Below are 27,982 nucleotides of genomic sequence, written 5' to 3'. Positions count from 1 at the left end.
CATGTATAACACTCAGCAATCAATTGACATATTTGTACTTTTAACCCTTTCACCACCATGGTTTAGCCCAAACCATTGTTATCAATGGTGATTGTGGACCTGTTTACAGAGAATTGGGGGTGAACAGGTTAAAGTCCTTCTATACCCTACCTAACTAATTTGTCACATGTATAAACCATAACACATGGGTATCTGGATAGATTCCTTTGATGATTGTACCCATCTGAACGCATGTTATGTTACTTAAAGACTTCAATGTTACTTAAAGACTTCAAGCCAAGCAATTTCCATTAAGGTAGTACACGCCTCAAAATTCAAAGATTTGAACTTTTGTTCATATTTTATATCAAGAAATTTCAAATCATTGCCTTTCAAAAAGAAGAATAAAATTCAGGGCTCACTGCAAAATTTGGTACTAGAGAAACAAATTACTGAATATTTCGCGACATTAGAAATTCAAAGTGGCCGCCATTCCAGTATTAACTCTATTTGGAAAATTTATTTCTATATTTTCACAAATAGGCTTCACTGACTCTGTGGGTTCAAAATGAACCCTCACAAGTGATAGATCAAAAAAGTATTGAAAAAGTTTGATAATCTGAATATCTGTCCCTGAGGCGCATTCTACCCTAATAAAGATAACATTCTGGAATGTCTGATCAATGCCTCTGTATTGAAAGGATAAGAAAAGTAAAACTTTAAAAAGTCAACAAATTACCGGCAGTTGCACTGATGGGGCACAGATACATTGCCAAACAAATGCACAATGTGCATATTTTAAGAGGAATAAATCAAAACCGTCTGAAGGTTCATTGTGGTTTAGCTCCACACATCAAAACCGTCTGAAGGTTCATGGTGGTCTAGCTCCAAACATCGGCTGCATACCTTCCTTTGGATTGCATTTTTTTGTAGTAATCTTCTGCTTGGTCTTTCGTCATTTCACCCTCATTCACAAATATCTCTTTCAACAGATCATTGACGTCACGTGCCATGTTGCGGGCATCTCTGTTGAGATTAAGCAAAACAAAATGGGATAAAAAAACAACACAAACAACGCAATGGGACAAACAACACAATGTAAAATCAAACAGGTGGTGACACCCCCTGGAAAGTGTGACATTGATGTGTTTGTTGTGACACCCCTGGGACAGTGTGACTGTTGATGTATTATTTGTGACACCCTTCACAGTACTGGAGATTTCCCATAATCAATCATGATTTGTACACACGGGAACTACTCAGTGAAGTCTACTGTGTCTTGTATGTGTACACAAATTATCAGACTAGTTTTTTTTAAATTCTAAAATCGTACTTTTAAGGACACCATTCTTCTCAATTCCCAATTTCAACGATTTAGAAAAGTATGCTTCATTGAGAGAGGAGATAGCATTTTTGTAAAATTTTCCACTGATTGTCTTCAGTCATACAGAATAACGTAATGGAAAGAAGGAAGACTAGTTGCACCTGTTTTATGAAATAAAAGGAGATTAATTTTTTCCAAACAGAAAGACAAAAGAAATTTGCATGCTAAGTTTTCCAAGAGACCCCTTCAGTTTGTCATAACTTGCTGCTTCAAAAGAATGGCATTTGTAGTTTAATTGGCATTTGAGATTAATTTTGAGAATGGCATTTGAGAATGGCATTTGAGATTAATTTTTTCCAAACAGAAAGACAAAAGAAATTTGCATGCTAAGTTTTCTAAGAGACCCCTTCAGTTTGTCATAACTTGCTGCTTTAAAAGAATGGCATTTGTAGTACCCGCAGAATGTAACTTTTATATAATGAAATATCTAAACGAATTTTCAAGAGATATAATTTATCAATTACAATGTATCTAGAGGTTTTATATAATTGCTTTCGGGCAGTACTGAAAAAGTTATAAAAATTCTAACGTTGTACATACAAATCAAACTAAATCGTGGTTAATTTATTGTACTGTGCCCTTGAGACATTGTGACCATACATGTTTCAGTAGTAACACCCCCTGGGACATTGTGACCATTCATGAGTTTGTAGTGACACCCCTGTAAGTCAGTCATTTCTAAAAACCTACCTCTAATCATAAATTTGTATGTTTGTGATAATGATACAAACCTTCCTATGACATAAAATCATGACAAAATCACTAAATTATGCAGTATAATATTACATCAGAAACAAACATTATACTTTTGCTCTAAGTCTCATATAAGTTTCCTTTAATCAATGTTTATATTTACTTCAAGGTAACATTGAAGTCTTGATATTGTTTGAAACTTTTAAAAATTTGTTCAATGCTACATGTTTTTACATTTGTGTTGAAACTTACCCACAGATGTAGAAGTGAGCGCCTTTCTCAATGAGTTTCCAAACAGAACTACTGTTTTGTTTCAACAGATGCTGTACATAAACTTTCTGTGCCTGGTCCCTTGAAAATGCTAAGTTCAACTCAGTTAGACTGTTCTCATTATGATATTTTTCCAATTCTTCCTGGTAGATGAAATCCTGGGCCTTGTGACGGCAGCCAAAGTACAGTACTGTTTCACCCATGTCTTTGCCTGAAAAAATATTCAAAACATTGAATGGTTGTTGGAGTAACATTTGCAGGATAAGTGCGTTTTCTTTCATTTATTTCATGCAGACGGTAAAAACTATGACAGGAGACTAACTTGTACTTTTCTGATGCAAGAATTGTCTTGTCATGAAAAAGTGCTATACAGGCTTCATACAAAACCTTTTTAAGGTGACAATTTCTTGTCCTATTTAGTAATACAATACAAATTTGCCTAACTTGGTAACACTTGCTTAACTGTAACCTTTATTTCAAAAGCTAACATACCTTGTTCTTTACTGTGATGTCTTTCCTGAATAAAACCTCTGAAGGGTGCAAGACCAGTTCCTGGACCAACCATAATGACAGGAGTTGTAGGTTTGAATGGCAAACGGAACTGAGATTTACGAACATAGATAGGTACTGTTGGTTTTTGAGGACCGTTTGGTATCTTGGTTTTCAGCCAAGTTGTAGCAACCCCCTTGGCATATCTACCAGTCCTGGTACGATAATCAACTAACACGGCCGTTACATGTATACTCTCAGGATGAAGCTGTAATATGAACAGATAAACACAAAAATCAACTAACACTGCTGTTACATGTATGCTGTCAGGATGAAGCTGTAGTAAAAACAGAAAAACGCAGAAATCAACTGACACTGCCATTACATGTATTACATATGCTCTGAGGATGGAGCTGCAGTATGAACAAAGAAATATCAAATAAAATATTACAATGGTGTTATGGCCTTCCTATGCAATATCAGTTATTATATCATAACAGTATATTGATGGCGCAAATACAGTGATCTGATTGGTAGCGACGCAAAAAGAGCCGTGGTATATTGGCGATATACCACGGCTGGCATATGCACGAGCTCTTAGTTTGAACAAAAATATGTTTTAATGTTCCAAGCCCGAATTTTAATATACTGTTGTGATATAATAGCAATAAAGCACACCCAGCGATGGTATACCACAAGATTTTAACCAGTTCACGACATAAATGCAATTCAACAACAACAGAGCTAAGAGAGTGCCACAGTGCATGCATTGGATGGCACTTGGCAAACAACCAATCACATCACTCCTTTCTTCTACATTGCACTCATCACCATGGCACACATCTGTCTGCTGCCACTGAAAAGGAAGAGTCACTCTGATTGGGCTGCAAATTGTTCACATGATTTGCATATATTTCCTGCAGCACTTAACTTGTCCCTGCACACACACACACACACACACTGGTTATTCAGACATTAATGTATATGTGTAACTAAACAACAACATCACTCTAACTGTGTTATATTCTTCATTAGATGATGAAGACACCAAAATGAACATTCTGTAAATTTGACCAGGAAAGTGAATAATTTTCCTGCAGCAAAAAATTGAGCAAGCATTTAAACTTTCACTATGACAGAGTACACCATATCAAAATGAGTGTAGGTTTTGGAACTTTCACTATGACAGAGTACACCATATCAAAATGAGTGTAGGTTTTGGAACTTTCACTATGACACGGCGCACCATATCAACTGTAGTTATGACAACAATATTGCTTTGAAATTCTCACCTTGGGAGATGATGATATTGAGTAGAAACGAGCCTGTAACCTTGGCAACAATTCACAAAGATGATCCAAAGGTGGTTTGACCGAGGGTAAATCTTGAAGAATTGTCAAGATGTCACGTTGATCCTTGACAATCCACTCAGAGTATTCCTTTTTCCCATCTGGAGTTGGTGCTGTTATCCGTAACAGAAATTCCTTATCCTTGGGATCGGTGGCATAATCTGCCAAGTCTCGGAGTACATTGGTACGTGGAGGGTTGGTGATATCAACATAGTGGGATAATGCTGTGCGGAAGCTGCATGGACAAGGAAATGGATGCTTCTTGCTTGCTTCTTCTGAAATGTGGAAATTTTACAAAAAATTTTAATTTCCTTGTTTTTCGTTTTCTTTCTGTGTTTCAGTGCTTTCAAGAATGTCCATAAACATAGGCAAAAAATTTTTTTTTCTGCTCCCTGACATTCACCAAAAGTGATGTAGCAAAACGGTTTTCTTTTTCCTTTCTTTTTTTTTATTCCTTACAATGCTGGTTTGACACTATTGATGTAACAGTTATTGTCTTTTCATTGGCTGCATAATACTTTCGTTTCCTTTTTAGTATTTTTGGACATGCAAACAGGGATATCAAGGTTAGCTGTACTGATGAGTATGTAACCCTAAAAAAGACGTGATGCTCAGCTTCTGAAATCACGCAAATGGTAACCACAAACAATCATTTTTTAGGCTCACAGTTTGTTACATATTAGAAGCGGAAAGTTTGCAAAATGAAATATTGATGGGCCAACATATCAGCACTACTGTACCTACCAATTGTTTATAATTGGTCCATTGACATATAGTACATGATCGTCACATGGTCAAGGAAAGTAAATAAAATGTAATGGGTGTATGGTATATATGCATTGAAGTGATTATACATCAATTTATGCTGGTAGATTTAACACCAAGATTGAATATCCATATTAGATTCAGAGTTGATTGCTAATCACTGTACAGGTCATTGAATAAGACTACTGCAAATTTATGAAATATTCATGGGACCAAAAATATTGAGAACATTTACCATCAACATTGTTGAGAGAAAATACTCTATCAAGATCAACACCAAGTACTTGACCAATGCCATGAACTAACTCTGCATCATTGATTGGATAAACAGCAACATGATCTCCTGCTTCATATCTGAAAATAAATCATCGAAGAGCAGGCAATGAGTCATCTCAATTATAACTGTCAATGGTTGGTCATTTGGACAATTTTGTGAGGACGGAAATACTTCTTAGTATGCTGGTTTATTATATTGAGCGGCTGATATGCTGGATAACACTCTGATGCAGCGTAGATTAAACCAATCATCTAGACACTTGATTGATTGATTCAATGTGAATTAAGACAGATCAACAATATAGAGACAAATGCAGTTCAGCAGAATGTCTTTCACCAAAGCTAATCAATCCATCATTTTGACAGCATCAAAGACAAAGTACAAACCCTTCATACAAGACATTTTCAAAGGGAAGAGAATCTAAGGTTTAGTTTCACAGCAAAAGTTTAATAAAAGCATGAAGGGATACATACATATTTGGGGTTAAAAACCAATGCAGAAAAGAAACTGTTTTTGTTTTGTATTATCTACTCATGTAGCAAGAATTAGAATACTAAAAGTCATTAAAAGCATGAAAATCTGTGACTTGTACTTAATCACGGTCCGGTGGAGGGACGGTGACTTAATCAATAAACAAAATTGCTGCTTTTGTGATTGGCATGTATTTGCATAAATTTACATCGATTTCCTTTTTTACTTAATGTACATCTGTTAGCCACACATCAAACTGAACCCTATTAATACCATCCTTGTTGACAGTTCATTGCAACAAATTAATTGAGTCTTACTCACCTAATCCTGGAACCAGTGATGTCCAATTCAATATGCATACAGGACCTATCACCACCCTTGTGCAGTTCACGATTCACCTGTACCGGTGCCAAATATGGATTTTTGGCATCATAGGGTCTGGAATTAAAACACAAGAAATCATTCTACTACCATCAAATTGACTGTAACAGTTTTCTCGGATTCAAAGGACTACTGCTGATTTGAATCTTATATTCAGATATCAGTAATTAAGATGTCTTCATATGGTATATAAATGACAATGTAATGGAAATAGTGGACTGTTTACTTTAGCAGGATTACTTTGTGACAAATTAAACATTTCAAGACAGAATAGAAAACAAACTTATCACTATGTGTTCACAGGAGAAAAAATAGATATTTAAAAGAACATTTGAAAGTTATGTTAAATTTTATCATTATATATAAATAGTTCTTCATTTTCAAAAGTGTTTCTTCTCATGAGACAGTCTTATAATTCTGATGTAGAATTGAAAAAAAAAGTTTCAGTATACATTGACCATACTTACAAAATCATGGCTTGGAAAAAGAAAATCTCAGAAGTTGAAACTCACGGTTTCTGATTCTTGAAAGAATTAAGTCTAGCTGCTTCTCCAGTAAATAATTTTTCTGGTGCTAGATCATCAAAGTATGTGACACTGTACTGACGAATACTGCCCTCTTCTCCAGTGGCTTCAACACCAAAATGATCACAAACAGCAACCCAAAACTTCTCCTTCCAGGTCACAAAGTCCTCCTCCAAGCTGGCAAATCAAGAACAGATAGAAAATTGCATTAGCCATTTAATGAATGGAATATGCACTGTCAATGAGAGAATACATCCTCTTATTGCCGGAATATGACCTCCCCATGCCGGGATATGCTCTCTCAATGCTGGAATATGACCTCTCCATTTCGGGATACGTCCCATCAATGTAGGAATATGCCCTCTCATAGCCTAAAAATACTGATGTCAGCTCATTGAATATAATAGGAAACAGTTATGCTGGTACCTAATGCTGATGACGCAATTAAGTTCAGTTTCCTATATTTTCAACTTTGACTGAATTTAACAACAGTAATTTTATTAATGATTAACAGACAATTCCTAATAACCTGACATTACATTTTGAAAAAAAACCCAATTATTTGTACAAAGTTACAGGTAAAGAGAACGTTGCTTTCATTTTCTCTGTTCCTACTACATGACTGACCTTAAATGTGTTACTTTTGTTTCACATTGGTTCGAGAGAAATTAGATTTCTGACAACTTCAAGAAATGTGCAAGCAATAACTGTTTGAGCATTTTTCCAAAAATTTTGTGAGTTAAAGGAATTGTAAGAGAAAAAATAAGACATTGTAAAACACTTATGTCACTCACTTGCCATCATCATCTCCAAGACCAAGTTCAAAGACTCTCTTGGCACGGAGTTCTTCCAGTCTTCTATCGGCAAATATTCCGACAGCATTGTAATGTTCATAGGTTTTATTGCCCAATCCAAACACCTAGTGAAAGAAGACAAAAAATAACAGAACAAAAGTCAATATTATTGGCAACGTTTTTATCATTTATTTTGTTGCGCATGATAACAATAGCGAGTGACTGATGGTTAACGTTTCATTGCTCTTGCTGTATTTGTTTCATAAAAGAGATGAAAATTCAGACATGAAATCATCTTGAAAGCTGCAACATATCAAAACATGTGACACATTTTGCAATGGTTTAAAATTTTTTGTAGGCACAGTGTAAAGTGTAATCCAAGGTACATCTATAAAGCAAAGTAACAAGGATTGTTTGTATCATTAACATTAATCTCCATGGTAACACTAGTAACACTGATGAGTTAAAAAAAAGGAAACACAACCAATTGAATTCACTTACAGCAAAATTTAGCTCTCCAAGTTCTGAATTTCCTTCTTGAAGCCATTCATACATTTCTTGTGCGTTATCTGTGGGATCACCTTCACCATAGGTTGCAAGACAGAACACAGCAAAAGAGTTCTCAATCTCACCCATCCTATTCAAATCTTCCTGTCAATCAAAACAACATGTCATATCAGAAATCATGTTCAAACAGAAAATTTACTTCTCATGATACCTCTAACAAGACTTTGAATCCTGATCAACAAATTTGGGATGAGGAGTTTCCGTATTGCAAGTATCTATAGCAACAAACATACACTGAATGATGTCATGGTTCCTCTATTGGGTGACCGTGATGATGTGTACCATAGATCATGAAAAATACAAGGTCTACATTCCAACAATAGGCTCCAGAGATCAATAATCAGCGGAATGTTTCAACTCATTCAGTAAAAAAAGGAAATCAAAGATCACAGAACATGAAACATGGTGAGCATGAAGATATTTGAACATCAGCATGGGTAAAAATGAAAGCTGGTGAGTAACTCAAAAATTTGCAAGAGTCAATTGATCATAGATTGGTAATGTACAAATTTCTGAAGATCATTTGAACAATGACAAACTCACTGACCATATCACATTCTTCTGGATCAGCTACCATGGCTTTCATTCCATATCTCTGTGCATCTTTCGCTAAACGACCGGCAAATTCTTCAGCTGTGCCGGTTTGAGATCCATAGAATATTACCATGTTTTTACCCTGGATAAGAAAATTATGATTTTAGTCAAAAGCATTAGAGAATGTATTCTGTCAAAACACAGTTGAACATCATGCTTTTTAAAGATTGAAATGATTGGACTGATCTTAGGATTAAAGTCACTAAATGGCGTTTTTCGCCGAAGAGAAACCGAGCACAAAAAATATCCTGCAATATTTGAAGCTTGGAAATGGCAAAAGTTTCCTTGAAAAAGAGATGGTTTTACTGGACAGATAAACTTACATTTCACTAGTTACTTTGATTTTGAAAAATCTGTTTTCAGTAGAAAGGCATTTTGGGATGTCAGTCAGACAGTATAGGTATCACAAGGATGATTTGAGTTGGTCTGCATCAGCCTAGGTATTGCTTCATGTTATAACAATTACAAAATTATTTATTCTTTGGATCTTTGAAATACCAATCAAACAACCAAGGAACACATTATACCCTTGGAAAATACGGTCAATAAAAAGAAATGACATCTCTTGGTACTTTACATCAATACTGCCATATGTTAACAAGATGTACACACGTTTTATTACAGTTATTATGACTAAAGGTTAGAGTGATTTAAATAAACTTATAAAAATAAATCATGAAAATATGCTGGTAAGTTTCCGTCTATATTTAAACAACTAAATCTCTACATCCTATTGTGCCCTGTGTTGCTATATTTATCTATGATGACTCAATGATAGACACTGATCTATTTCAATGATAGCAGCTTATGTATACTTCAAATACAACAGACACTGATCTATTTCAATGATAGCAGCTTATGTATACTTCAAGTACAACAGACACTGATCTATTTCAATGACAGCAGCTTATGTATACTTCAAGAACAACAGACACTGATCTATTTCAATGATAGCAGCTTATGTATCCTTCAAATACAACAGACACTGATCTATTTCAATGATAGCAGCTTATGTATACTTCAAGTACAACAGACACTGATCTATTTCAATGATAGCTGCTTATGTATACTTCAAATACAACAGACACTGATCTATTTCAATGATAGCAGCTTATGTATACTTCAAATACAACAGACACTGATCTATTTCAATGATACCAGCTTATGTATAATTCAAGTACAACAGACAAAACCACTACATGAAGAAATCATTTCAATTCAAAGTATCTAATGCACATACAAAGTAAACAGCTTTGAATTTTGGCCAAGATCAGAAAACTGGGAAACAAATCTAAATGTGGTGAAAAGGAAGTGTTCCTCAGGTGAACTTTGATAGACATCTTTCATTCCAGTTTTAACCTGTATACTTTATAATGGTGTTTTCACAAAACAAATCACTGAACAAAGTGATACAGAACATGGATATCAAAATCGTCAACCATATTCACATCCATCTCTTGCTCACATTACAATGGCTTCATGTTCCTTAAATCACAGTGGCTTGATGACACAGTGAAATGTGGCAACGCAATTTATGAAAACTGGCCTTAAAGGCTGCAGTGCCACCTCAACAATAAAACATTAAATTGGATAGAAAATAATGAAACTGTAATGATGTTGAATGTCAGAGTTCTCGGAAACTTCAAAGCTAATATTTTCATCTGTGTTGCGATTTGCTCCATTTCACTTTCCTGGTGCATTTAATGAAGCATCTCTAAAGATTTTGTGAAAATAGAAATACGCATGAACACAGATTATCTCCAATAAAGCATTGATGTGTAATGGCCATATTAAATATTCTCATGTACCTAACTTTCTAATGAAAGCTGTCAAAATCTGACATTTCACTGGAGTAATATCCTCATGGATTGCTTCATGTAAATTGCCATTTGTAATTTCATTTGATGTGGTTTACTCGCTTATCTGATTCACTGAATAAAATGATTGTTTTGCAGGTCATACAGGCCACAGTTAGCAAAGACAGACAAAGTGAGACCTATCATACAGCATTAGTTAAAGGGAAAGGCTCTGTAAACACCCCCTCAACATCCCCACTCCATGACCTGGGATAGATAAATTTATTGGCACATCCCTCTAAGGAATCTAAATGAAGTCCAATCTAAACTAGCAAGGGTTTAGGAAATAATGATAATAATTTATTCTTCTAAAGCATATAACATAGAAATACACCATCTCTATACGCTGTACTTACACAATACAACACATACAATACTTTGGTTCACTAGAAAAAAAAAAAATACACAAAGGTAAAAAGTGAAACCCCAGTGAAATGAGGTTAGTATACTTACTGAATTTTTCATTTTATTTATAAAACTGGGGTCATTCGTTCGACTGACAGTTGGCCTGAAAATGAACAAGAAAGAATTGTGCTATCTTTGATATTAAAAACTATCTACTGTTGATTGACCAATCAGAGTGCTCAATTCAGGGTGTTTTATTTACTCATAAAGCCTTGGTCACCAAATTCCAGAAACGAATAACAGCGCCGTAGTAAAGCACTGTCCAATCAAAAGTGAACATGTCATATTCTGTAGACATCTGGTACGTTTTAATATTCAAATTTGGTAACACAGCAGAAACCAGCTGCAACACAAAATCTGCTGTGCCCTAGGGCATTTATATAATGTGCCCTACAGCATTTATAGGATGTTCCATTACATTGGAAGGCTATTTCACAAATAAAAGTTTTAATTCATATCCTAAACATGTTACATTGACAAAGGGGACGGTTGACGTAAACACACTGAAAACGAAAATATATCAGTTAGGGGCGATAGTTTTTAAGTCGGATAAAACCCTCGTACTCGGGCTCTTCTGGTATATAAAGTCCAACCCAACGATAAAATGTCTCGGCCTGCGGCCTCGACATTTTATCGTTGGGTTGGACTTTATATACCAGAAGAGCCCTAGTACTCGGGCTTTATCCTATACTTATCCTGCATGTACCTGGTTTATATCTGAGATATTAACCTGTGAGAAAGATCTATGTATCTCAGATATCCACCTGTCAGATTTCAACCTGAGTGAAAGAGCTTTATATGTCAGATATTTGAGACACATCATTCCATAGACAACCCTTTGTTATCTGAGATGCATCTTTCAGAATTACTGAACAAGGTGAAATTCATATACAAGTACATTTCATTCAAGCAGTGAAACGATGGAACATGGTATCAAGGTCAACACTGACTCATACAGTTGACGTTAACCCTTTGAGCGCTGTAATTTTTTCCCACCAAAATTTTAGTGCAACATTTTACCAATTTCTATGAATATTTACGTAATTTTTTTAATAATTTTGGACCAAGTGGGCATTTTCATTCATTCGCTTTTTTCTCAAAATTTTTGCAAATATCTGGGAAAAAATTGGATGGGGTTTATTTTACAAAGTGGACAAGGCTGCCTAGTTGTGATTTCAAAACTTTCCACAGCTGAAAATATTTGTATCATGGAGATGAAACACAAAATGTCCATATCCATCTTCAATAGTTATCACCGCCAATACAATGAGATATGCATGATGGTCATATGAATACATAGATGATCAAAAGGAACAATGCTAGAGTCAGACAGAGTGTCCAGCTCAACTTTGCATGGGGACATAATAGTAACATTCATAGGGGACAGAGAAACAAATGAGTTGTGAATGGGTTGTCATTGTTATTACTAAGTAACAATGCAAGGCAGACACCATGTTCTGTTGATGTAAGTGACTTCCTGCTTATTTAACAGGGTATATTAATTGACCTGTCACCCACATGAAAGATTACATGTGGACAACAGCGGATATAACCCATCATTAGCAACGGTGGACATAACCATCATGGACCAAATCAAAAACACCCTGTATCTTGTCTTCATTGCTGAAATACTGAAGATCTCTATCAAAGTTTTATGTTACTTTGTTTAGATTGATTCCTTGGTTAAACATAAAAGTAATAAAATGAAAGACAGTATGGATTTTAAATAACACTTTGACTATAATGCAATTCAACAAATCTCATTTTTTCTGCAAACTAACAAAATTACATCCAGTTCAAAATTACATCCAGTTCACATCCACTTGAGTTTTTCTTTGCCTTTTAACAAAAGTTTCTATTTTGAAACTTGAAGGAAAATTTTTCTGTATCACTTGTTTTCAGAATATGAATGCGCCATGTACAAGCCATATTAATCCAATAATCAAATCAGGTATGAAATAAGTGAATAGTGTTATCACTAAGATTTTGACACAAAAAATTACATTTTTAGTGAGGTTGAGAATTTCATACAGAAATTACATGTATTAAGTAATTAGTCAAAGATAAATAACAAACTTTTGAAAAAAGTGAAAGACTCACATGACAGTTAATTTCTTGACTGTTTGTGTTTCTGGTTTCTTTTCACTGCGGAAGAAAAACCAATAGACTACGATGCCAACACACATACATAGCAGAAAGATGTCCAACATTCCTACCACTGGCTCTTCTGACACCTCTGCTACTTGCTCTTGAACTTGGTCAGTTTCTACTGATGCCATGATGATTTCTAATAACAAAGTAAAAGAGAAAACCATGATGATATCTCTTGAAAATTACATCCACTACATTACAAAGCTCTTGAAAACAGTGAACAGAAATACTTACCACTGTGTTTCATGACTGAATCTGGTTGAAGTTTCAACTCAAATAACGAAAATGAACTCTCTGTTGTGTCCATGATTCAGAAACACCAATGTCACCACTGTGACAACTACACCCGGCACCACCAGAATGCTGGTATATAACTGCTAGCAACACAAAGCCCTCTCCATGTACATACTTGTGAGGGTACATGCATCATAGACTCATTACAACAACCAATCAGGGTTCAATAGTGGCATTAATTACCATGCAGTAATTTCAGGTCAAAGGTCAATTAGCAAGTTGTGCTAAACATAATTGTCTTGTCAGACTAAATGCATCCATTATTAACTGTTTTCCCTTTGAATTGGCTAGCCTATGGCTATTTTCATAACAATAGGCATATTCTTTTCCTAGGTTTTTTTCTTTTTTCGCATTATTTGACAGTTTTATTCATCTCTAAGTCTAAGGAAAATGTCTGGCAATACTGAAGAAATTATATGCATTTTAATTCTTAATACAATTTTCAATTTTAATTTTAATTTTGAAAGAAGAAGGCTGTATTCCAGTGAACACATAATAAAGCTTTTTTTTTTTTAAAGGGGTACCAGCCTGGCAAAAGAGCACATGATATAGCATAAGTATAACAGATTCTGATTGCAATGGCTTATTGCAAGCTACATGTACAGTTACAAAGTCAGCTACCGGTATACTATAGACCCTTAAGGGTTACAAAGTCTGCGATACCTAACCACAAAGAAATTTCACATAAAGTAAAACTGGAAACATTTTAGAGACACAATTTGTGATTTGCAAACAGAAAAGATTAATAATTTGAAGCCTCTTGTACCACTTCATCTGTTGCTATCTTCAACTTCCTTGTACAAGACTTTCAGCGACTTTATTTTCCGATCATGTCTGGAACTTGATGGAACTGCTCTGTTAGGCTTGCGTTGCATAGCCTTAATTTTCAGCTTTTTTTTAAAAAAATAAGACTGTATCCACATGTTCCATTCAGAATCCGTCATATATTTTCATCTCACTAGACTGATATCAAGTAATTTGACATGAAACGTTTCATAAGCGTTTCATTGGACTCTGTGTAAATACGGTAGTCAACCATTCTTTACTACAAAGAGTTAAAAAGTATGCTATATCTAGCCAAACAAAAAAAACAGTCTTTATATATTTGAATGAACTGAATTGAATCAGATATGTAAACTTATGGGATATTAACGAATGACGTAAATGTTCAAACAGCAAAAGTTGTGCAATCAATGAATGCTGATGTGCTGATGATCAGCCTGTCTTATTACATGTTCACTATTAGAAGTGACCTCATTTGAACTTGATTTAAATGGAAAATCGACAGTTTTACAATGCTTCTTGCTATGACATTTACTTTTTACAGCTATCCTTTGTACAACAAATGTTTCAGTGACGCCATGATTGAGTCGCTTCAGGCTATAGAAGTGTTTTGCATTCATAACACTAAACAACTTTAACAATTGACAGTAAACAACCAGAGTTTACAGTAAAAATCTAAGCTCACTAATCATTTTGATGTACGGTGAAATAAATCAAGTCAGTTTCCTTGCTGTAATAGTGTCAAGGGAGTTTGATAACTACAATCATTTTTTCACAATTTTATTTCTTAACTTTTTTTTTGGAAAACAATTTCTATCAGGTTACTGCAACAAATCAGTAGTTTGCCCACACAGCAAATTTATGAGACTTGATCCAATATTGTCAGTATCACCAGCTAAGAATGATACAGTTGACTTGGTTACTAGGTGTAGATTGTTGGTAGCCTCTGAATTAACATACGATTATTGCCATGGTTACAGTAATTTAAGCTTACAGGTACAAACTACAGAACCAAGTACATACTACTGAAAGGTAATGGTCTGACTTAGATGAACAAAGATTAAAGAAAATTAAATCTATCACTACACACATCCATTGTCACAAAATCACTGGAAAGATCACATCAAGGCTTTGAAGACCTTTATGTCTGTGACCTTTGACCTTCACAGGCCGAAGTCACTGTACTTTGGTGTTCTTTCGGTGACTTATATTTCATTACACTCCACAATTAATAGTATAACAGTGACTGTGAATGCTTAGTCATTGCTACGGATTGTCAGCCTATCTGACTATCATCCTTAATTATCTCATTGCTACTTGGTGGTTGTATCATCTCATTGAAATCAGAGAGACAGCAATTTGTTACCTTTGACTGTTCTTGCCGCCAACTGTATCACGATCACTCAACAAGTGCATGTACTGAGTCTGTGTATCACTATCAAGTCTTCACAGTTACTGTTAATATCTACCATACCAATTAACTAAAAACATCCTTATATATTTTTGCCGAGGGATACCAACGTACATGTAGCATTACTTACAATACTGTCCACTACCATGATATATATTGGTTGCAACTAAGAACCAAGTGGTACAATGATTGGATAAGAGTGATAGTCATGACAGTGTAACCCAACAATGACTGGTAATGACTGGGTATCAAAGCCTGGTAAACTGACTGGGTATCAAAGCCTGGTAAAATGACTGGGTATCAAAGCCTGGTAAACTGACTGGGTATCAAAGCCTGGTAAAATGACTGGGTATCAAAGCCTGGTAAAATGACTGGCTATCAAAGCCTGGTAAAATGACTGGGTATCAAAGCCTGGTAAACTGACTGGGTATCAAAGCCTGGTAAAATGACTGGGTATTACAGCCTGGTAGAATGACTGGGTATCACAGCCTGGTAAACTGACTGGGTATCAAAGCCTGGTAAAATGACTGGGTATCAAAGCCTGGTAAAATGACTGGGTATCAAAGCCTGGTAAAATGACTGGGTATCACAGCCTGGTAAACTGACTGGGTATCAAAGCCTGGTAAACTGACTGGGTATCAAAGCCTGGTAAAATGACTGGGTATCAAAGCCTGGTAAAATGACTGGGTAGCCTCGTAAAATGACTGGGTATCAAAGCCTGGTAAAATGACTTGGTAGCCTGGTAAAATGACTGGGTATCAAAGCCTGGTAAAATGAGGGGTCCAGACACTTCGCACCAAAACCAGTTCGCCCCACACAATTTCGTCTCAAAACCTTTTTGTACCAAAACCACCTCGTCCCAAGTACTACTTCGCCCAACGCCACTTCACCCCAAGTACCACATCGTACTAAAACCACTTCGCCCAAAGTATAGTACCGTCAACTCGTCCTGAAACAACGATGTTACGACGTATCATAAGGTTGTTTTTACCTACAACTTGGAAGCATTAATGTGTTAGGACATTTTGGCAACCACGAACCATTTATTGTTGCATGAAACAATAAACGATAGAATAAGAAAAAAGAAACACGCAAATGCTACAACTCAGGTGCCGTGCGCGGAATTGCATGATGTCAATTTCGCGAAATGCGTACACTTTCAAGATTTCAGTCCCAGGATGACAGGAAGGTGGTTATTTTCAGCTTTACCAGTTAGCGATAAGTTTCGGGCAAAGTGGTTTGGGGGACATGACTTTTGGGGCGAAGTGGTTTTGGTACGAGGTTGTTTTGGTGCGAAATGGCATGGGACGAGATGGTATGGTGCGAAGTGGTTTTGGTGCAAAGTGTCTGGGAACCTAAAATGACTGGGTATCAAAGCCTGGTAAAATGACTGGGTAGCCTGGTAAAAATAACACGGTATCAAAGCCTGGTAAAATGACTGGGTAGCCTGGTAAAATGACTGGGTATCAAAGCCTGGTAAAATGACTGGGTATCAAAGCCTGGTAAAATGACTGGGTATCAAAGCCTGGTAAAATGACTGGGTATCAAAGCCTGGTAAAATGACTGGGTTTCAGAGCCTGGTAAAATGACTGGGTATCAAAGCCTGGTAAAATGACTGGGTATCAAAGCCTGGTAAAATGACTGGGTATCACAGCCTGGTAAAATGACTGGGTATCACAGCCTGGTAAAATGACTGGCTATCAAAGCCTGGTAAAATGACTGGGTAGCCTGGTAAAATAACACGGTATCAAAGCCTGGTAAAATGACTGGGTAGCCTGGTAAACTGACTGGGTATCACAGCCTGGTAAACTGACTGGGTATCAAAGCCTGGTAAAATGACTGGGTATCAAAGCCTGGTAAAATGACTGGGTATCAAAGCCTGGTAAACTGACTGGGTATCAAAGCCTGGTAAAATGACTGGGTATCAAAGCCTGGTAAAATGACTGGCTATCAAAGCCTGGTAAAATAACACGGTATCAAAGCCTGGTAAAATGACTGGGTATCAAAGCCTGGTAAAATGACTGGGTATCAAAGCCTGGTATAATGACTGGGTATCAAAGCCTGGTAAACTGACTGGGTATCAAAGCCTGGTAAAATGACTGGGTATCAAAGCCTGGTAAACTGACTGGGTATCAAAGCCTGGTAAACTGACTTGGTATCAAAGCCTGGTAAACTGACTGGCTATCAAAGCCTGGTAAAATGACTGGGTATCAAAGCCTGGTAAAATGACTGGGTATCAAATTCTGGTAAAATGACTGGGTATCAAAGCCTGGTAAACTGACTGGGTATCAAAGCCTGGTAAAATGACTGGGTATCAAAGCCTGGTATAATGACTGGGTAAGCCCAGTATAACGACTGTGTAACCAAGGTAATATTGACCTGCCGATAGCCATTCACTGAAACATTTCCACACGATACCAGTACCCTGTACATGTTGGGTTTCTTGTGGCAGTTGTGCTGAAGAATCACAGACCAATTTGGAGAATGATATCATTTTACAACAATGTAAAACCATCTCTCGAGAGAAAGTTTTATTTTTCTACATGTAACAGCATTGGGTCTTTGGGTTTGAGGACATAACAATTTATGCATTTTAATGGTGATAAATATGAAGCAAAATATCTTGCAAATTATGTCTATAATTCTCAAACGAATAATTAAATATAAGCTCTCTTTGGTATATATACCGATACCAAATGTGAACTAATAAAACTTCATGTCCCTGTTTTTAGGTCACACCGATTCCAAACTTCCTTGGCATGTCCAATGTACATCTGAGCAACCAACTGCAAAGGCACAACATCATCATTCAACAACTACTGCATCTAGGTTGTTGCTGTATTAAACACACACAACACAATTGCCAAGTGGCATTGTCAACCCACATCACACAGAAGTTGTTATGTTCAACCACAATATTGCAGTGGTTTGAGAAAGCAAAGTTCCTATGTTGTGATGATAGTTCATGATATGCTTCAGTTACATCATGTCCAAACCAGCATGGTGAACAATGACTTATTCACTAATTCGCTGCAAAGTTGTTATAACCTTTCTCTTGAAATACACTTCAGACCAATCACAGCATTCCTTTGGACTAAACAAGCCAATCAGGTAAGCTCAAACATGTATACAGTAGCTTTCCACCATCATATACTGCTGAAATCACTAATGTGTTCAAAACGTAAAAACAAAGACACTGCCGCCAGCACGTCTGACCGCAACTTTTTCCGGCTGTCAGAAAGACATGTCAACCGAAAACATGAACCCGCCACATTCAAAACATCGACGCGCGAAACAGAAAAGTTTGACTGCCCAGACCAAAAACATAAAACCACGCCCACCTTCCAAACGCCGACCACCGCGCACTTACGCTGTGTTTGAAGCGTGTTTGTGCACAGCTTTTCTCTTGATTTGCTTACTGGTTTACTAGACTTGGTTCAAGTTCATGATTTGTGATCGTGTGAGTTGGGTGATCGCTTGGAATGCAATGATTTGTGTTCTGTTTTCAAGTGAAACGTGTGAGTAGGATATGATTATGAACGCATTGAGTGGGGTGAACGCGATACAGGGAAGTTTCACTCACCCGGCACTCACTGTAGCTGCACAGACTAAATAAAAACGCGTTTGATCGCTACGTAAACCTGACCTGGGCTGCCAAATTTTACACGATGAACTTTTACAGATCATTTTATTTTTCGAAAATTAACCGACTTGAACCAATTCTCTGCTGATTAATTTACCTTCGTCCTATGATACCCTAATGGCTCAAACGGAGATATAGGAGTGGAAAGGCAATCTTGCCCAAGTTGCAGGATTGTAATGGAAATCTTACTGCGTGGTGGGGATAAAGTTACTGGCGATTTTCTCGTCATGCAGAGAGGTGGCGAAAAGTTCCGTTTCAGCGATCGTGGGTTACGAAATTAATGGCAACGCTTTGTATCGTGTCAAGTGTTAGATATCTCTCAAAGAAAAACAAAGCAAAAGAAAATGACGAATATGGCAATAGTGCAGAAGATGTCTCAACCAGTGCCGTCGCACGATGTGTGAGAAGCCGATGGTCAGTTTGGGAATGGACTTTTAAAAAACTGACGCCAGTAGCCTATGAGAAATTCACCGATGAGAATATTGCTAACTGTGATGAATATGTGAATTTTTTTCTGCACAACACTGAAACAAAATCTAGTTCTTTGATTTCCAGTTCTTGCATATTTCACAAAGTCTTATAGTCCATGATTACGAGCCATGCTTCTAGTTGTTTCTCCCGCGGCGTGTCGATGTTCTGTTCGGGTTAAAATCCTGTTCATCATCTCACAATTTTTTCAATTTTCCAAAGATGAACGACAGAATGTCCGCCGGCCGCGCCAGTCGACAGGACCACGGTGTCTGAACAACGTCTGAGAAAGTTGTTGATCGTGAAATTTGAGGCGTGGTTTAACAGATTTGCTCTGGTGGGTAGAACTTTTCTATTTCGCGCCACGATCTTTTGAGTTTGGCGGGTCGATGTTTTCACTTGACAAGTTGAGTGACAGCTGGGAATATCTTGCGGTAAGACGCGCTGGCGGCTGGGCCTTTGTTTTGACGTTTTGAACACATCAGTGATTTCAGCAGTACTTGTTACTTTGAATGGAAAGGTTAGAGTGACACAGGGTAAAAGGTTAGATCAGTGAAGTACATTGATCTTCATTTACTGGTTAATACACTGATTATAGAAACTCAATCACCCATCATTCAGTTAAGGAGTTAAAATACATGTACATTTTGAAATAATAGAGTGTACAAATCACCTGTCAGGAAGTGAGTATTTTCACAATGATGCTGAGAATATTAAACTGCACAAGAAGATCAAAATATTATCAAAATTTCTTGATTAAACATATTTGATTGTTCACTCTCTGGGTCTTCTTTAAAGCAGACTTGAAACCTCACAAAATAATCTTTCACTCAAAAAGTACTCAGGTAGCTAGCTACCTTTTCATTTGAACACAGCATAATCCAGGAGAGATTTCATGTTTTGAAATTCATCAGCAAATGGAATGTAAAGAAAATGGAGGAAGCTAAATTTAAATGAAATGATTAATTAATTGTGTAAATGATTTGACTTGATGATTGCAAATTTGAGAATCACAGAAACAGTTACATTAAATTGGGTTAAACAATCTGATAGACTCATGTAAAGACCTGTTACAGTACTTGCATAAATTTAGCTTGTAATATTTGCAATGAACCACAACAAATTTTTGTCAGTTATCTAAGTTTCAAAAGGTAATACAGTAAATGTCTAAGGACACTCTATTTGTAAATTCACGTGAAGCTGGCATTAAGGCTATATACCTGGGTTCATAAGGTCAGACTAAAGTGCTTACCCACAACACGTAGACCATTTACTGCATGTCAAAGGTCACCCATTGTCAAAGGTCACCCAATAGTGCAAACAGGAAAGGGCTGACACTGTGATGATCAAATGCTACATGAAATACTTGTAACACATGGAATACTTGTTACACATGGCATACTTGTTACACATGGCATACTTGTTACACATGGAATACTTGTTACACATGTAATACTTGTACACATGGAATACTTGTACACATGGAATACTTGTTGCACATGGAATACTTGTTACACATGGAATTCTTACTTAACATGAATTATGTTTTGGTGACTGTTTGAAAGTCAGAAGTACATGAAAACAAAGAGTAAAGATTTGCAACTCACTTGTGACCTACATGTATGTTATAAAATTGTGGCACAGTTAAAACCCCATTCAAATATATTGTTTGTCATTACAGAAAAATCATAAAATATCCTTTTGTCTTAAAAATGGATAACAAACATTTCACAGTATTGGTTCAGTGTTGTAAAAATCCTTCAAACATCAGAGCAATACCATTGGTGACATAATCCATAGACCCTTGATCAATCCAGGATCGCTCAAGGGTCTATGCTGCATTATCTGGTATTACAAACTATTCATAATTGTAATTGATATGAAAATTCACTGTAGACTCTACATTGAAATTATTGCAATGACATAAAGCAGTGAGGGGTAGTCTACAAATTCGAACTGTTACATGTAGTTAGGTTTAGAATAGACAGATTGGTATCTAGAAACCTGGCTAAATTTTATCAGTCATGTTATTCTCATTCTGAAAATTATCCCTCGAAAATAAAAATGCACAGTATCTTATCATGGCCAGCAAAAGTTAACACTAGTGGAAATGTTAAAAGTCTCTACAGGTCCAAGTTTATAATTCATCAGTGTACAAATTTTTCATGAATTGCAAATAACTTTTTTAAGTAAGTTTCAAACAGTAGGATAAAGAGTGTCACTGGGGAGGGCAGCTACACAACAATGTGATGGGACCAGTGTTATAGATCTAGCTACATGACAATGTGATGGGACCAGTGTTATAGATCTAGCTACACGACAATGTGATGGGACCAGTGTTATAGATCTAGCTACACGACAATGTGATGGGACCAGTGTTATAGATCTAGCTACACGACAATGTGATGGGACCAGTGTTATAGATCTAGCTACATGACAATGTGATTGGACCAGTGTTATAAATCTAGCTACATGACAATGTGATGGGACCAGTGTTATAGATCTAGCTACATGACAATGTGATGGGACCAGTGTTATAGATCTAGCTACACGACAATGTGATGGGACCAGTGTTATAGATCTAGCTACACGACAATGTGATGGGACCAGTGTTATAGATCTAGCTACATGACAATGTGATGGGACCAGTGTTATACCGGTAGATCTAGCTACATGACAATGTGATGGGACCAGTGTTATAGATCTAGCTACATGACAATGTGATGGGACCAGTGTTATAGATCTAGCTACATGACAATGTGATGGGACCAGTGTTATAGATCTAGCTACATGACAATGTGATGGGACCAGTGTTATACCGGTAGATCTAGCTACATGACAATGTGATGGGACCAGTGTTATAGATCTAGCTACATGACAATGTGATGGGACCAGTGTTATAGATCTAGCTACATGACAATGTGATGGGACCAGTGTTATAGATCTACATGACAATGTGATGGGACCAGTGTTATAGATCTAGCTACATGACAATGTGATGGGACCAGTGTTATAGATCTAGCTACATGACAATGTGATGGGACCAGTGTTATAGATCTAGCTACACGACAATGTGATGGGACCAGTGTTATAGATCTAGCTACATGACAATGTGATTGGACCAGTGTTATAGATCTAGCTACATGACAATGTGATGGGACCAGTGTTATAGATCTAGCTACACAACAATGTGATGGGACCAGTGTTATAGATCAAGCTACATGACAATGTGATGGGACCAGTGTTATAGATCTCGCTACATGACAATGTGATGGGACTAGTGTTATAGATCTAGCTACATGACAATGTGATGGGACCAGTGTTATAGATCTAGCTACACGACAATGTGATTGGACCAGTGTTATAGATCTAGCTACATGACAATGTGATGGGACCAGTGTTATAGATATAGCTACACGACAATGTGATGGGACCAGTGTTATAGATCTAGCTACACGACAATGTGATGGGACCAGTGTTATAGATCTAGCTACATGACAATGTGATTGGACCAGTGTTATAGATCTAGCTACACGACAATGTGATGGGACCAGTGTTATAGATCTAGCTACACGACAATGTGATGGGACCAGTGTTATAGATCTAGCTACATGACAATGTGATGGGACCAGTGTTATAGATCTAGCTACATGACAATGTGATGGGACCAGTGTTATAGATCTAGCTACACGACAATGTGATTGGACCAGTGTTATAGATCTAGCTACACGACAATGTGATTGGACCAGTGTTATAGATCTAGCTACATGACAATGTGATGGGACCAGTGTTATAGATCTAGCTACATGATAATGTGATGGGACCAGTGTTATAGATCTAGCTACATGACAATGTGATGGGACCAGTGTTATAGATCTAGCTACACGACAATGTGATGGGACCAGTGTTATAGATCTAGCTACATGACAATGTGATGGGACCAGTGTTATAGATCTAGCTACATGACAATGTGATGGGACCAGTGTTATAGATCTAGCTACACGATAATGTGATGGGACCAGTGTTATAGATCTAGCTACACGATAATGTGATGGGACCAGTGTTATAGATCTCGCTTTTGTGATTGGAGAGTGACATCATGCAGTTTTCCATGTGGGTGAGTTGAAAAGAAGTGGCCAAGAGAAAAGAATTTCAAACAATAGAGGTAGAGAGAATTTTTACAGCTCTTACTCTTCCTCCAGAATTTTTATTTTGTTCAAAATACCCAAGTATTGTGCAATATGTGTCAACACCCCTAGAGAAAACTGCTAAATACTGGCCAGCTAGTACTCCCTAAACATACAGAGTACAGTGAAATAACTTGTAAGTGTCAGAAGTGGATGAAAATATAATTCTTGGTTTGCAACAAAGGTCATTAATCCCTGTTTTGAAGAGAAAACTAGGTCAGGACAGTAGCAGGTGCATTTGAAGAAAAAATGCCCATTTCTCCTTCAATTTCCTTTTTTACTATCAACCATCAAAAACAATTTGTCACAAGGAAACTTTTTTATTTGGGAAATGTCTAAATACCTTGCTGTTTTGCGAATATTTTTTTCTGTATGGCTTCTCTTACTTCTCGCCGTACTAATAACAATCGTGAAGTTGCGTATAAGGTAGCTAAGAGTTACATGTAAGAAATGAATCATAAAACAGCATAGAAAAATAGTCCAAGTATCATGCATAAATTTCTGAGTGACAATACCAATACTGCAGCGTAAACTGTTTGCATTTGCAAATTCCTAACACAACTTTCATGTGTACATACTTACAACTCTATCACCTTCAAGATACTTCAGTAAACAGCAGGTTTCATTTCAAATAAGAGGTTGAATTTGCACATGATATCGCCACAGTAATATGGAAACTGTGTACATGTAACAGATTCTGTAAGTTTGTTTAGTGACTGCCAAAACAGAAACACGTCGTGATCACTTAACATTATTAAGTAACAGATAAAATATCCTTCTAGAGTTTTCTAATTCCTAACTTTCTTTGCTCTGTTCATGATACAATAAACAGCAGCCCACGTGACAAAATCCATTTATAGAACTAAGAACTCATCCCAGTGTTATGACCCACGTGAAACTACTTGACCTTGCTTAGGAAACATGTATTCATGTGACATCAATGCTTAAGCATCTGTATGGGGCAGAAATGTTATGTGTGATCACTTCTTTACACATGATCAATATACTTTACAGCAACTTAATGAATCACAATGATCAATAATGTTCAATAATCATTTAAATGTACAATGTGCAATGGGTCTGGATATCATACACGCCACTGAACAGGAAATGCCTTGGTGGTTGTTGCACATTGCTTATAGTAGAACACATGTTTTCAGTCAGATACTTGTCTGTGATGTCTTTTTTGAGGCCATTTGCATCAATTTTAAACCTGAAAACCTCCAAACGTACCAACTGAGAACAACAACTACTTCTTATTTGCACATGCTAGTGTTCTGAACATTGTAATCAATGACATCTTAACAAATTTTGAATTTCAATACCACTGCAGCTATTGGTCTTAAAAATCTGCCTCGCTGTTCTTGTGGGTTCTTGCTGAGTCCTCAACCCTCACACTCACTGGTAATAAACTATCTTTAGCAACGGAGTCACATAAGTGACTTACACAGACACAGTCCCTCCACAAAGAGGAACCATGACACAGACAACAGGCTACAGAGCCTTCCCTCAATCTGAACCATTGAGAATCCGTTATGCCCCATCCAATAAAATGACCATGGTTATGCTATGGGAATGGTTACAAAACAACCAAGCCAGAAGTACCAGCAAAGTTCTTTGATCTCTAGGCATTGCACAGAACTGATACAGGACTTAAACACATTCAACATTTGGCCAAAACCTGCAGATTTTTGTGCTTAAATACTCCTGTATTTTTGACAAAAGTCACATATCTGGGCAATCATCATTTTAGTTTTGCAATAGCACAATATGTGCAATTTTTTCTTTTATCATTCACCTCGGAGAGAATACAAGCAATTTGATGGCTATCAAAGTTATTGTTTATGAAGGCCCAATTTGATTAATGATGAGATAAACTGAATTATTAAACCATAGTGTCACATCAACAATTACTCAGAAAACTGACAAATTTAACAACCTTCAATATTTCATTCGGAAGATTATAAAACCAAACAAAATCCAGCGAAAGTTGTTTGCTATCTCACAGTCAAATTTTCTAATGATTTAAGTACAGTAGTACATACATGTAAACATTCATACACTTCTACTGATATAATGCTTGGGAAATGTAAAATAGGCAAAAAATACCATGAGATGGTCACATTTCCTGATTCTCTGTTGAGTACAACCGAAGTTTAAGTTTACAAATTTATCTTAACCTTTCAACACTTACGATTGAGTTCCACTTAAACAAAACACCTTTTTCGAAGAAATATTTCTTAGCAAAGATTATACATAAAGCCCCATATTATGTATTTTCATAAAGCAGAGAATCTTAGATTTTTTCTTGAATGAGGGTCTATGGTTAAGTATGGTAGCAGAAATGTACTCGAAGGATGAATTGTAGATATTTGGGGAAGACAACTCAAATTTTGGTATTAATGACAAAAATGAATAAAGTCAAAATATCTCACTTGAATTTGAGTATATATAGGACAAAACAACAACTTTGTTTTGCAATATCTATTCTCACTCTAACACGGCAAGGATTGAAAGACAGACTTAAGCAAAAAAGTGATTAATACCATTACAAGAAAAATTGAAATGACTCTAATTTTTAAAATGTAAGAACTTTGTTTCCAAACAAATTTGATTTTGTTAGATAGTATTAGAAGTACACAAACGTGAAAATTTAACAAAATTTGACCAAGCAAGAGTGGACTTAAATTTTGTAGAAAATGTTCAAAACGGGAGGAAAAAAGGAGCAGGAAATCACATGATTTGCATAACTTTACACTGCTTTTCTCGCTGAATTTGTTATTTGTCATGCAAGGTGGACCAAACCAGTATTTTAACCTTGGGATGATAAATTAATGTAAATCGAGTGAAATTTCGGAAAAATGATTTTGAGCGAAATATGTTGTGTGAAACCACTTTGCTTGATGCATGAAACAACCTTATCTGTGTTGTCACTGAACCGGTCTTGTGACCCAAAACCAAGCACCTATCACAAAGGTTACTGCTAAAGATGAACAGAATACTTGGAAGAAAGCTACATAGACATTACATTAAAATGACTTAGTCTTGATGAATATACAAGTGGACTACACGCTGAAAAACTGCATAAAAACCCAACGAAAAGGGACGAGTATTCGTGTATTACTTAACCAGCAATGAACGACCATGAACACAAATATTTGCAAATACATGTATACTCAGTTGAGTATTCTTGCATAACACTTGCCCAGCATTATATACCAGGTAGCACTGGTATGGTAGACCTGTCCTGCCTCGTGACCACTGCACCCGTCCAAAAAACGATTGCAAAGTCCAAAGCAGGCATAAAACTATAATAAAATGTGAGTCACCGAGCGATCCATGTGCACTGAACACTTCGCTGTGATAGTATCACAGGTGCTCCAATCGTCGCTTCGTGAATCTCCTATAATTCAATGGGTACTACTAAGATAGGTCTTCGCGAAGAGACGCTCGAAGCGCCTATGACATCTCTGCTTGGCAGGAATATAAATATACCAGTACGGTAAGTGTACCGAGGATATTTCATCTGCGTCTCGTCACACATGAAGCAAAGCATGAGAGCATCACTGCCTGGGTACTGTCTCTGTTATCGCTAAGAACGTGATCACAGTCAGTATGTATGGCGAGCGGTTTGAAGGCTGAAGGCTGAACTGAATGGACTGCACGTTGACATAAAAAATGTACATAGATGCTGGACGGAAAAGCTTTGTTATTGTTCAATCCGTGATTATCATCGCGAGCTGTCTTGTTCTGAAAATTGGGTCAGAGATCCGTCTTTTCACGGTAAACCCTTGTACTCAGTAGTTTTACAATGGTGAATGAACCAAGGATGACTGAACGTTATTACACAACCAAAGCCGGCGGAAGGGGACACGGGTCGATGCGACCTTGATTTCGAACTGGCCATTTCTGCATTTCTGAGCCTATGAAAAGCGTTTGTAGAGTCAAGTCTTACCTTATTTCTGTTTTATGCCGATCCACCAGGCAAACTGGATAAAAACCGGTTTCCTTGACCAAAAGCCAATGTACAAGGGCGCCGACAGACGTGAGTGTGCGATATCGGCCGGTGCAACGACGAAAAGCGTTACATCAAAGTGGATGTCACGTGACCATGGATAAAAGTTCAAAGGTTTGTGACCTATCGTCAGTTCAGTAAAACGCTGCTGTTGCCGTGAAAAGTTGCATTATTCTTTAACATCTTTACGGTACAAAAATTTCAAATTAGTTAAAAGTAATGGTTTTGGTGT

General features: G+C 36.8%; 1 protein-coding gene across 3 annotated transcripts; it reads right to left on the bottom strand.

Moving 5' to 3' along the window:
- Positions 1-479: 479 nt before the first annotated feature.
- On the bottom strand, positions 480-27,831 carry LOC139144645 (NADPH--cytochrome P450 reductase-like). Of its 3 annotated transcripts, XM_070715354.1 has the most exons (14): positions 13,184-13,342; positions 12,899-13,085; positions 10,847-10,901; positions 8,491-8,619; positions 7,878-8,027; positions 7,377-7,501; positions 6,571-6,759; positions 5,999-6,115; positions 5,165-5,283; positions 4,108-4,439; positions 2,819-3,083; positions 2,309-2,537; positions 849-1,005; positions 671-807 (listed from the first exon to the last, which is right to left on the bottom strand). In XM_070715354.1, exons 1-13 carry the CDS (start codon positions 13,254-13,256, stop codon positions 861-863), a joined length of 2,115 nt encoding a protein of 704 aa, XP_070571455.1. In that variant the 5' UTR covers positions 13,257-13,342; the 3' UTR covers positions 671-807; positions 849-860. The 3 variants fall into 3 exon arrangements, with proteins under 3 accessions (XP_070571456.1, XP_070571453.1, XP_070571455.1); XM_070715355.1 differs by lacking the exon at positions 13,184-13,342 and adding an exon at positions 27,691-27,831 and having other exon boundaries at positions 480-1,005; XM_070715352.1 differs by having other exon boundaries at positions 480-1,005.
- Positions 27,832-27,982: the final 151 nt, after the last annotated feature.

This window comes from Ptychodera flava, chromosome 12 (assembly GCF_041260155.1).
Source record: "Ptychodera flava strain L36383 chromosome 12, AS_Pfla_20210202, whole genome shotgun sequence".
Taxonomy (NCBI): Eukaryota; Metazoa; Hemichordata; class Enteropneusta; family Ptychoderidae; genus Ptychodera; species Ptychodera flava.
Note: the sequence above shows the minus strand (reverse complement) of the source record. Positions and strands in the feature narration are given on the sequence as shown.

What these genes read in the sequence shown, in the direction of transcription:
- LOC139144645 (XM_070715352.1), bottom strand. Translation starts at nt 13,256, where the DNA reads ATGGACACAACAGAGAGTTCATTTTCGTTATTTGAGTTGAAACTTCAA. An exon ending in TTCAGTCATGAAACACAGTG is followed by an intron (nt 13,086 to 13,183) that starts GTAAGTATTTCT and finishes CTTTGTTATTAG; the next exon opens with AAATCATCATGGCATCAGTA. An exon ending in GTCAAGAAATTAACTGTCAT is followed by an intron (nt 10,902 to 12,898) that starts GTGAGTCTTTCA and finishes GTTCATTTTCAG; the next exon opens with GCCAACTGTCAGTCGAACGA.